Raw genomic sequence first — 12,330 nt, forward strand, 5'->3', positions numbered from 1 at the left:
TTTAGATTTTTTCGTGGTATTAATCCATTTTTTTTTTGTAATATCAAAAACCCCAAACTTGAACTTATGTGACATTTCAGTCAAAATAATATCGTTTTTATTTCACTTAAGCCAAGTGGGCTCCATTCCAATACTGTTTGCTTTCTAGAGTCCATCTAGGCAGATTTTTAACGATTCTCATTGATAGATGAAAGGTAAATGTGTCACACAGGTACAAATTTGATATTTTTGGTGTCACGAAAATTTTTTTAGGGTAAATATATTACGGTGAATATAGTTTATGATTTTTGGTAGCTTTTACCCATTTATATATCTATATATGTGTGTCCATATAGCATATTGTATTACTAAGAACCATCGCAACAAATTTGAATATGATAATCCTGATATTTTCAATATAAAAAGAGGGAGGCATCCATTTCGAATTTGTTTCCTTGTGTACGAAATTGTTGACTTTTTCGGTTCGCACAGTTTTTGACCATAAAAAATGGGTCAATAATGTACCAAGTTTGAATTAATGCCCCTTTTGAGATATCCTTAGGATTTAACGAGTTCGAGATTTCTTACCCGTCCGACATCGAATCTCGCGTTTTGTCTTTCAACATACGAATAGGCATTTTTTTAAGAGATCGCCTATTATGGTAATGCTCTTGTCGAACCACATCGTTACACCTCCCAATCAAAAAAGGAAAAAAAAGAAAGAATAAATGCCCTAAATTGGCGTTTGAATTCATGTCCTAAAGTGAAAAAATAAATGATACAATGATCACGAACCACAAAGAAATATTTTGTCCATTTTCATCCAGCTGCAAATTTTGGATAAAATTGCCTCTACTTTAGTCGGGGAAAATTCTGGCCGGCCGGCTCGCTGGGACCTTATTTTAAACCAAATCACCCTTTATTTGGGACCGGCCTGGTCATGACTTCACTTCGAGCCTTAACGACGCACCTGCTCACGTAATCTTGGCAGTGTCTTCGAGACAAAATTGAATTAAACCAGTCAATGAATGCAGACTCTCTCTCTCAAAAGTGGGAGTGGAGGGACCTTCTTCGTTGATACTTTCATGGTGCGGTGCTCCTATAAAAGGGGGTCCAAACGACATGCTGATCGTCTCAATTTGCGATCATAACTTCTTTAGGCCCCGTTTGGTTCAGCATTCCCAATGCTCATTTGGCCTCTAAAGTCCCTTGGCCAAACGCAAATGGCATTTGGCAATTTTTTTTACTCACTTTGGGGACATGCAATCACATTTTCAATGCTCATTTGGCCAAAGCACCTTGAAAGGTCCATTGGGAATGCTCATTTTCGAAATGCAACTGGTACTGTTCACTGGAACTGTTCATCTTCTCCCTGCAGCAGCTCCGGCGGCCGGCGACCGCCGCCTGAGGGCTAGCCCGACCCCGGCGACCACCGCCTGGGGGTCGCGCGACACCGGCGACTGCCGCCTGGGGTCGCCGGACCTCGGGAGTCGCCTCGGTCGCTCGACCTCAGGCGACGCCTGAGGTCCCGCGACCCCAGGCAGCGGTCGCCGGGGTCGCGCGCGACCCCAGCGGCGGTCGCCGGGTCGCGCGACCCCAGCGGCGGTCGCCGGGTCGCGCGACCCCGGGCGACGGCCGCCCGGGTCGCGCGACCCCAGCGACGCCGCCGCGGTAGCGCGACCCCGTGCGACGGCCGCTGAGGTCGCGCGACCCAGCGGCGACGGCCGCCGGGGTCGCGCGACCTGTGCGGCCGCCGCCCGAGGTCGAGCGACCCAGCGGCCGCCGCCCGAGGTCGAGCGACCCAGCGGCCGTCGCCTGGGGTCGCGCAACCCGGCGACCACCGCCTGGGGTCGCGCGACCTCGGGCGACGGCCGCCGGCGCCGGATCTGGCTCGCCGGCAGCTGTAGTCCTTCACCGGAACTGTTCATTCAAAGAGTATTTTTTTTTGAAAAAAAAAACCCTCTCAAAGCTCATTTGGAAAAAAATAACCAAACACAATTGCATTTTCTCAAATGGCTTTCAAATGATTTTTTACCAAACGCCATTTGTATTTTCCCAAAGTGACTTTCACCTAAAGGTATTTGCATTCTCCAAATGAGCATTGAAAATGCTGAACCAAACGGGCCATTGTCGCTAAAGGTATTTGCATTCTCCAAATGAGCATTGGAAATGCTGAACCAAACGGGCCATTGTCGCTAAAGATATTTGCATTCTCCAAATGAGCATTAGAAATGCTGAATCAAACGGGCCATTGTCGAGGGAAAAAGTGGAAGCTCAAAGCTCAGGAACACCATTTTCACGACACGACCGACAGAGAGAGAGAGAGAGAGAGAGATTCAGCAATACCCACAACATGTCTGCCCAGGAAATGCCCACCCCTCCTCTCCTCACTCCCTACAAAATGGGAAGATTCGATCTTTCCCACAGGTTCCCATCTTCTTGTTCTTGAAAATTTATCTTTCATGTTCGATCTTGTTTCGTGCTTGCTCTTCATGCCATCTACTGTTTTACTCAGTTGGAGTTCCCTTCATTGATCTTTCCCTTTAAGTGGGAAAGCTTTGTTGTTGTTATGGCGTGTCAACATTTGATCTTTACATTGGACGTTGTTGTGGGAAGTTGACGGGGTGTTTCTAATTGTGATTTTTCTAGCTGTCAAGGTTCTATTTCTTGACAGCTAGAACAAGTTCAACATGAAATGTATTCTCTGTCACAGAGACTTGGAAATTCAAGGTAACTTGAGCATGCATTTCAGCGATCAAATGAGCATACAGCTCCTAAATGTTTGAATGAATGTTGTTGATGCTGCAAATAAATCATTTTTGTAATTTTTACTCTTAGACTGGGTGTGAGAATGATGGATCAATTTATCTGTCGTTTTACTTGCTTATGATTCCGCTACTTCATTCTTTCCTAGCGCATAGGCTGCATTTACTGTAGTAAAGGGTGATATCGAACCCACATGCTTCTCTGATCAAGCCTTACTCTAGTATGTCAATCGGGTTTTATTTTCATACATAGTACATGGAAAGATTGGTTGCCGCATGCCTTGCCAAACCCTTTTTGAGTTAATCTTACTCTCTTATAGTTGTCCTTGTAATTTTGGTTTTCATAGAGCGCCTCTTCCCTTTACTCCCTGTACACTATCTGAAGCCATTTTGTTAAACTATAGAGAGCGACTTGCTTTTTTCATCTTAGTGCTTAAATCTCTCAGTCCTGTATTCTTTTGCTTTTCCGGTGATGGGGTTTGAACCCCGACTCTTAGGCAGCATGCCTGAATGTGCTAAACATTAGGACCCTAGAATATGTTGGACCATCCCTTAAACTGAAAAGTCATTGCTTTGGACTGTCAAATGGTTTGACATGCTGAAACAGAGCTAGTCGTCAAATTGCTAAGCTTTCGGCACTAAGTGGGAGTTGTTATACCCCAACTATAATGACTGAATGCAGGTGCTTCAGTGGTGTTGCTTTATTGGTAGCGTAAACGGTTAGCAAACCATTGTTGATTTGTTAGAATAGCCAAAGGATCTAATGTTTTTTTTATTTGAAGCTATTCCAAAGTTCAAGCAGAAACAGATCATCTAATAAACTGCCTTTGCGGTACTTGTATTTTCAGAGTTGTTCTAGCACCCTTGACCAGACAAAGATCTTACAAGAATGTTCCTCAGCCACACGCCATATTGTACTATTCCCAGAGAACCTCTAAAGGTGGCCTTCTCATTGCCGAAGCCACAGGAGTCTCTGACACTGCACAAGGGTAATCAATCTCACTTGTACAGCCAATAGACTTTACCAAGCATGTGAGGTTCAGCTTTCTTCCCCAAGCTCGAGTTTAACTTCCTGCACCTGTTTCTTTAGGTATCCAGATACACCTGGCATATGGACAAAAGAGCAAGTCGAGGCTTGGAAACCCATTGTAGATGCTGTTCATGCCAAAGGTGGTATCTTCTTTTGTCAGATCTGGCATGTGGGGAGGGTCTCAAGTGCAGGTCTGTTTGTGTTCCATTTCCTATATAAATATTGTTTTTAAATAATTGGCGCCAAAGAAATGCTCAATTTGATTTTCAACTTGATGCAAATTGGCTGTGATTTTCAACTGAAATAGTTTGAACCCCTGCTTAGAACTTTTAGACATGCAAGATAAGTGATGACGTCTATACACAATGAGGAGAAAAAAGTTTGCATAGTCCTGCTGACAATACTTTTGTTTAAACGATATGTTGTCTGCTTGAGCTTTGTTGCTGGTTTTATGTGCATCTTCGTGAAAATGAATGGGGGCTATGAGTTTTTATGACATGTCAAGTCTTATCAGTTTTAGAAGTGATGTAGGTCGAATTCTTCTGGATGGATAGATGATTTTCCTTGAAAGAAAATGACTAGATGAGATGAAGCCAGTATATAATACTGGAAGAGGAATTTTTTTCTAAGTGGCAATTAGCATGATCTCTCTATTTATTGCATCTGTATTTTCTCTGCAGGTTTTCAGCCAAATGGGCAAGCTCCAATCTCATCCTCTGACAAGCCATTGACTCCTCAACTTCGAAGTAATGGCATTGATGTTGCTCAGTTCACACCTCCAAGGCGACTAAGGACTGATGAAATTCCAAACATTGTCAATGACTTTAGACTTGCTGCAAGGAATGCAATGGAAGCTGGTATATCCTTTTCCGTTTTCCGTTTTTTTTTTTTTGAAGTCAATAATGGGAGCTTTACTACGATGAGTTTGGTTATTACGGTGTGGTTTTTGTCATCTGAACCTGTGTAAGAGCACGACCAGGAAAAAGAAAGGGCTGTATAAGAGACCGAAGAAAGTTTTAATCACATGACAATGATCTCCATATATCTAAAGCCTCAGCAGATCTGAACATAATGGCACAAGAGAAGTTAAAAAGTATGACAAGAAATCACTTAATATTTCTCTAGGTGGCGAAAAAATGAAGTAGCTGGTAACGACAAAAAGGAACTATGTAGAAATACTAGCGGAAAATTTTTCACATCAGTTTTACATATTGTATTGTTGAATTTGGCTTTAGAATCTACATTTTGGTGCCTAACAGTTTAAGAAGTGTGTGATTGCTGTCCCATACGTCTGATCATATAAGCTTCCATTAAATACCAACTCTTGCTCTATGATACTAACTCAGTGATGCCTATTTTGCGTGCACGACATAGGTTTTGACGGTGTTGAAATACACGGTGCTCATGGCTACTTAATAGAACAATTCATGAAAGACCAGGTAAACGACAGAACGGACCAGTATGGAGGTTCTATGGAGAATCGGTGTCGTTTCGCTCTCGAGATCATTGAGGCCATTGTTAATGAAATAGGCGCAAACAGAGTCGGGATCAGGCTTTCCCCTTTTGCAACCTACTCGGAAGCAGGAGACTCGAACCCCAAAGCACTAGGAAACTACATGGTCGAACAATTAAATAAGTATGGGATCGTTTACTGCCACATGGTTGAGCCGAGAATGAAGACCGTGGGCGAAATAAGCCAATGTCCGCACAGTCTCGTCCCGATGAGGAACTTGTTCAAGGGAACTTTCATTGCAGCCGGAGGTTATACCCGGGAAGATGGAAACGGTGCTGTGGCCGAGAACCGTACTGATCTCGTTGCTTACGGCCGTTTGTTCTTGGCCAATCCAGATTTGCCTAAGAGATTTGAGTTGGACGCACCTCTGAATAAGTATAATAGAGAGACGTTCTACGTATCGGACCCGGTGATTGGGTACTCCCATTATCCATTCCTGGAGGACACGGCTTAAGTCACTGCGGACATGACTTGGAATAAAATAGCTCATCCGGATCCTCAATTGTCTCGCTTCGCCCGTCCATTTTTAGATGTCATCATCATCATCATCATCATTATATGGCTTTATATAGAGAAAAAAAGCCACAAAAAATTGCAAATTATACCCACCGTGACATATTTGTGATAATAAATGTACCCTCTGCTTTGTTCGGTTAAATTTTACCATCAGATTGCTTGGTTGAATGATATGTGGCAATGATGGGTATATTAGTTATGTGGTTTTACCCTTCGTCTTTTACAGGTGCATGAGCTTTTGGTTTTTCGTGGTATTAATCCAATTTAACGGAAATTAACGAAGGGTAAATTTGTCACAAGAGTATTAGTTTTAGATTTTTTAGTGATATTAACCTATTTTTTTTTGTAATATCAAAAACTCCAAACTTGTACCTATGTGTAGACATGGCCACGGGCCGGTTTTGGCCCGGGTTAAACCCGGGACCGGCCCGTTAACCGGGCCTGCGGTTCGGAACCGGAACAGGCCCGTGACCTACGGGCCCGGTTCCGGTTCCAACAATTTTGGAACCGGCCCGAAAATGCCGGTTCCGGGAACGGTTCCAAAAAAAAAAAACTAAAGATAAGTGGAGAAACTCTTTTTTTCCCCAAATTTGATTACAATGTACATTTTGATTACATTTTATATTGAATAATTAATTATTTCAAAATTTTATAATTTATTATTTTTTTATTTCATAATTTATTTTTTAAATTTTTACCGACCGGTTCATACATGGCCACGAACCGGAACCGGCCGGTTCCGAACCGTGGCCATGTCTACCTATGTGACATTTCAGTCAAAATAATATTGTTTTTATTTTACTTAAGCCAAGTGGGCACCATGTCAATACTATTTACTTTCTAAAGTCCATCTAGATAGATTTTTAACGGTTCTCATTGATAAACGGAAAGTAAATGTGTCACACAGGTATAAATTTGAGATTTTTGATGTCATAGAAATTTTTTTAGGGTAAATGTATCACGGTGAATATAATTTAGGGTTTTTTGGTAGCTTTCACCCATTTATATATCATTTATATATCTATATATATGTGTCCATATAACATATTGTATTACTAAGAACCATCGCAACAAAGTTGTACATGATAATCCTGATATTTTCAATATAAAAAGAGGGAGGCTTCCGTTTCGAATTTGTTTGCTTGCGTACGAAATAATGGACTTTTTATGTTCGTACCCTTTTTGACCATAAAAAATGGGTCAATAATGTACCAAGTTTGAATTAATGCCCCTCTTGCGATATCCTCAAGATTTAACAAGTTCGACATTTCTCCCGCTTTGATATGTTCGACATCGAATCTCGCGTTGTCTTTCAACATACGTATAGGCATTTTTTCAAAAGATCACATATTTTGATAATGCTCTCGTCGAACCGTATCGTTGTACCTTCCGATCAAAAAAGGAAAAAAAAAAGAAAGAATAAATGCTCTAAAGTGACGTTTGAATTCATGTCCTAAAGTGAAAAAATAAATGATATAATGATCACGAACCACAGAGAATATTTTGTCCATATTCATCCAGCTGCAAATTTTGGACAAAATTGCCTTTTTTTTTTTTTTTTTTTTTGGTCAGAACTAAAGGCTTCTCATTGATAACCAGAGACAGAGGAACCAGTAACGGGATCTCAAAACAAAATAGTTCAGTGAGGGCCCGCGGAGGACTAGTCAACCAGTATTGAGAGAGCTTTTTTTTTCCTGTAGGCCTTCGCTATTCAGTCCGTCACTCTATTTTTATTTCTATTACAATATTGGAGCTTAACATTAGAGAAAGAAAGAAGCAGCCCGCGAGCTTCGCAGATTAGGGCCCTCTGTTCCCACGGCAGTTTCTGTGAAGCTTCCACGTTGTTCACTAAGGCAAAGCAGTCTGACTGCGAAAATTCTGGCCGATCGGTGAGTTGGGACGTTATTTTAAACCAAATCACCCTTTATTTGGGACCGGTCTGGTCATGACTTCACTTCGAGCCTTAACGACGCACCTGCTCACGTAATCCTGGCAGTGTCTTCGAGACGAAATTGAATTAAACCAGTCAATGAATGCAGACACTCTTTCTCAAAAGTGGGAGTGGAGGAACCTTCTTCGTTGATGCTTTCATGGTGCAGTGCTCCTATAAAAAGGGTCCAAATGACATGCTGATTGTCTCAATTTGCGACCACAACTTCTTTAGTCGAGGGAAAAAGTGGAAGCTCAAAGCTCAGGAACACCATCTTCACGACACGACCGCCACAGAGAGAGAGAGATTCAGCAACACCCACAACATGTCTGCCCAGGAAATGCCCACCCCTCCTCTCCTCACTCCCTACAAAATGGGAAGATTCGATCTTTCCCACAGGTTCCCATCTTCTTGTTCTTGAAAATTTCTCTTTCATGTTCGATCTTGTTTCGTGCTTGCTCTTCATGCCATCTACTGTTTCACTCGGTTCGAGTTCCCGTGATTGATCTTTTCCATTAAGTGGGAAAGCTTTGTTGTTGTTATGGCGTGTCAACATTTGATCTTTACATTGGACGTTGTTGTGGGAAGTTGACGGGGTGTTTCAAATTGTGATTTTTCTAGCTGTCAAGGTTCTAATTCTTGACAGTTAGAACAAGTTCAACATGAAATGTATTCTCTGTCACAGAGACTTGGAAATTCAAGGTAACTTGAGCATGCATTTCAGTGATCAAATGAGCATACAGCTCCTAAATGTTTGAATGAATGTTATTGATGCTGCAAATAAATCATTTTTGTAATTTTTCCTCTTAGACTGGATGTGAGAATGATGGATCAATTTATCTGTCGTTTTACTTGCTTATGATTCCGCTGCTTCATTCTTTCCTAGAGCATAGGCTGCATTTACTGTAGTAATGGGTGATATTGAACCCATATGCTTCTCTGATCAAGCCTTACTCTAGTATGTCAATCGGGTTTTATTTTCATACATAGTACATGGAAAGATTGGTTGCCGCATGCCTTGCCAAACCCTTTTTGAGTTTATCTTACTCTCTTATAGTTGTCCTTGTAATTTTGGTTTTCATAGAGCGCCTCTTCCCTTTACTCCCTGTACACTATCTGAAGCCATTTTGTTAAACTATAGAGAGCGACTTGCTTTTTCATCTTAGTGCTTAAATCTCTCATTCCTGTATTCTTTTGCTTTTCCGGTGATGGGGTTTGAACCCCGACTCTTAGGCAGCATGCCTGAATGTGCTAAACATTAGGACCCTAGAATATGCCGGACCATCCCTTGAACTGAAAGGTCATTGCTTTAGACTGTTAAATGGTTTGACATGCTGAAACATAGCTAGTCGTCAAATTGCTAAGCTTTCGGCAATAAGTGGGAGTTGTTATACCCCAACTATAATGACTGAGTGCAGGTGCTTCAGTGGTGTTGCTTTATTGGTAGCGCAAACGGTTAGCAAACCATTGTTGATCTGTTAGAATAGCCAAAGGATCTAATGTTTTTTTATTTGATGCTATTCCAAAGATCAGGCAGAAACAGATCATCTAATAAACTGCCTTTGCGGTACTTGTATTTTCAGAGTTGTTCTAGCACCCTTGACCAGACAAAGATCTTACAAGAATGTTCCTCAGCCACATGCCATATTGTACTATTCCCAGAGAACCTCTAAAGGTGGCCTTCTCATTGCCGAAGCCACAGGAGTCTCTGACACTGCACAAGGGTAATCAATCTCACTTGTACAGCCAATAGACTTTGCCAAGCATGTGAGGTTCAGCTTTCTTCCCCAAGCTCGAGTTTAACTTCCTGCACCTGTTTCTTTAGGTATCCAGATACACCTGGCATATGGACAAAAGAGCAAGTCGAGGCTTGGAAACCCATTGTAGATGCTGTTCATGCCAAAGGTGGTATCTTCTTTTGTCAGATCTGGCATGTGGGGAGGGTCTCAAATGCAGGTTTGTTTGTGTTCCATTTCCTATATAAATATTGTTTTTAAATAATTGGCGCAAAAGAAATGCTCAATTTGATTTTCAACTTGATGCAAATTGGCTGTGATTTTCAACTGAAATAGTTTGAACCCCTGCTTAGAACTTTTAGACATGCAAGATAAGTGATGACGTCTATACACAATGCGGAGAAAAAAATTTGCATAGTCCTGCTGACAATACTTTTGTGCAAACGATATGTTGTCTGCTTGAGCTTTGTTGCTGGTTTTATGTGCATCTTCGTGAAAATGAATGGGGGCTATGAGTTTTTATGACATGTCAAGTCTTATCAGTTTTAGAAGTGATGTAGGTCGAATTCTTCTGGATGGATAGATGATTTTCCTTGAAAGAAAATGACTAGATGAGATGAAGCCAGTATATAATACTGGAACAGGAATTTTTTTCTAAGTGGCAATTAGCGTGATCTCTCTAGTTATTGCATCTGTATTTTCTCTGCAGGTTTTCAGCCAAATGGGCAAGCTCCAATCTCATCCTCTGACAAGCCATTGACTCCTCAACTTCGAAGTAATGGCATTGATGTTGCTCAGTTCACACCTCCAAGGCGACTAAGGACTGATGAAATTCCAAACATTGTCAATGACTTTAGACTTGCTGCAAGGAATGCAATGGAAGCTGGTATATCCTTTTCCGTTTTCTGTTTTTTTTTTTTGAAGTCAATAATGGGAGCTTTACTACGATGAGTTTGGTTATTACAGTGTGGTTTTTGTCATCTGAACCCGTGTAAGAGTACGGCCAGGAAAAAGAAAGGGCTGTATAAGAGACCGAAGAAAGTTTTAATCACATGACAATGATCTCCATATATCTAAAGCCTCAGCAGATCTGAATATAATGGCACAAGAGAAGTTCAAAAGTATGACAAGAAATCACTTAATGTTTCTCTAGGCGGCGAAAAAATGAAGTAGCTGGTAACGACAAAAAGGAAACTATGTAGAAATACTAGCGGAAAATTTTTCACATCAGTTTTACATATTGTATTGTTGAGTTTGGCTTTAGAATCTACATTTTGGTGCCTAACAATTTAAGAAGTGTGTGATTGCTGTCCCATACGTCTGATCATATAAGCTTCCATTAAATACCAACTCTTGCCCTATGATACTAACTCAGTGATGCCTATTTTGCGTGCACGACATAGGTTTTGACGGTGTTGAAATACACGGTGCTCATGGCTACTTAATAGAACAATTCATGAAAGACCAGGTAAACGACAGAACGGACCAGTATGGAGGTTCTCTGGAGAATCGGTGTCGTTTCGCTCTCGAGATCGTTGAGGCCATTGTTAATGAAATAGGCGCGGATAGAGTCGGGATCAGGCTTTCCCCTTTTGCAACCTACTCGGAAGCAGGAGACTCGAACCCCAAAGCACTAGGAAACTACATGGTCGAACAATTAAATAAGTATGGGATCCTTTACTGCCACATGGTTGAGCCGAGAATGAAGACCGTGGGCGAAATAAGCCAATGTCCGCACAGTTTTTGTCCCGATGAGGAACTTGTTCAAAGGAACTTTCATTGCAGCCGGAGGTTATACCCGGGAAGATGGAAATGGTGCTGTGGCCGAGAACCGTGCTGATCTCGTTGCTTACGGCCGTTTGTTCTTGGCCAATCCGGATTTGCCTAAGAGGTTTGAGTTGGACGCACCTCTGAATAAGTATAATAGAGAGACGTTCTACGTATCGGACCCGGTGATTGGGTACTCCGATTATCCATTCCTGGAGGACACGGCTTAAGTCACTGCCGGACATGACTTGGAATAAAATAGCTCATCCAGATCCTCAATTGTCTGCTCGCCTGTCCATTTTTAGATGTCATTATCATCATCATCATTATATGGCTTTATATAGAGAAAAAAGCCACAAAAAATTGCAAATTATACCCACCGTGACATATTTATCCTAAAATTTTTTGGGTTAATATCACGAAAACCTCCTAACTGGTATATTTGTGATAAATTTACTCCGAACCAATTTTTTGACAACAAAAAATCCCAAAATGATACATTTGTGACAAATTTACCCTATGCTAGTTTCGGTTAAATTTTACCATCAAATTGTTCAGTTGGATGATATGTGGCAATGATGGGTATACTAGTTTTGTGGTTTTACCCTTCATCTTTTACAGGTGCATGAGCTTTTGGTTTTTCGTGGTATTAATCCAATTTAACGGAAACTAACGAAGGGTAAATTTGTCACAAGAGTATCAGTTTTAGATTTTTTCGTGGTATTAACCTATTTTTTTTTTTGTAATATCAAAAACCCCAAACTTGTACCTATGTGTAGACATGGCCACGGGCCGGTTTCAGCCCGGGTCAAACCCGGGACCGGCCCGTTGAACGGGCCTGCGGTTCGGAACCGGAATCGGCCCGTGGCCTACGGGCCCGGTTCCGGTTCCAACAATTTTGGAACCGGCCCTGAAACGCCGGTTCCGGGCCCGGTTCCAAAAAAAAAAAACTGCAGATGAGTGGAGAAACTTTTTTTTTCCCCAAATTTGATTACAATGTATATTTTGATTACATTTTATATTGAATAATTCATTATTTCAAAATTTGATATTCATTATTTTTTTATTTCATAATTTATTTTTTAAATTTTTAC

The 12,330-nt window shown here is 41.4% G+C and overlaps 1 protein-coding gene and 1 pseudogene across 2 annotated transcripts; both read left to right on the forward strand.

Annotated features, from left to right (window-relative positions):
- The first annotated feature begins 2,236 nt into the window (after nucleotides 1-2,236).
- Nucleotides 2,237-5,741, forward strand: LOC130136288 (12-oxophytodienoate reductase 2-like). 2 transcript variants are annotated; one of them, XM_056306562.1, is made up of 5 exons: nucleotides 2,237-2,406; nucleotides 3,593-3,733; nucleotides 3,835-3,965; nucleotides 4,455-4,631; nucleotides 5,149-5,741. In XM_056306562.1, the coding sequence occupies exons 1-5, from the start codon at nucleotides 2,333-2,335 to the stop codon at nucleotides 5,739-5,741; spliced, it is 1,116 nt and encodes a 371-aa protein (XP_056162537.1). In that variant the 5' UTR covers nucleotides 2,237-2,332. The 2 variants fall into 2 exon arrangements, with proteins under 2 accessions (XP_056162537.1, XP_056162539.1); XM_056306564.1 differs by having other exon boundaries at nucleotides 3,835-3,914.
- Nucleotides 5,742-7,973: 2,232 nt separating this feature from the next.
- LOC130136206 (12-oxophytodienoate reductase 2-like) lies at nucleotides 7,974-11,519 on the forward strand (annotated as a pseudogene).
- Nucleotides 11,520-12,330: the final 811 nt, after the last annotated feature.

The sequence above is a fragment of the Syzygium oleosum genome, unplaced genomic scaffold (assembly GCF_021117445.2).
Source record: "Syzygium oleosum isolate NSW1041296 unplaced genomic scaffold, Sole_v2.1 Sole_v2.02, whole genome shotgun sequence".
Lineage (NCBI taxonomy): Eukaryota > Viridiplantae > Streptophyta > Magnoliopsida > Myrtales > Myrtaceae > Syzygium > Syzygium oleosum.

Excerpts from the sequence above, each read along its gene's own strand:
- LOC130136288 (XM_056306562.1), top strand. The coding sequence starts at position 2,333 with ATGTCTGCCCAGGAAATGCCCACCCCTCCTCTCCTCACTCCCTACAAA. Across the intron at positions 3,734-3,834 it reads GTCTCTGACACTGCACAAGG|GTATCCAGATACACCTGGCA; the intron begins GTAATCAATCTC and ends CTGTTTCTTTAG. Across the intron at positions 3,966-4,454 it reads GGGGAGGGTCTCAAGTGCAG|GTTTTCAGCCAAATGGGCAA; the intron begins GTCTGTTTGTGT and ends TTTTCTCTGCAG.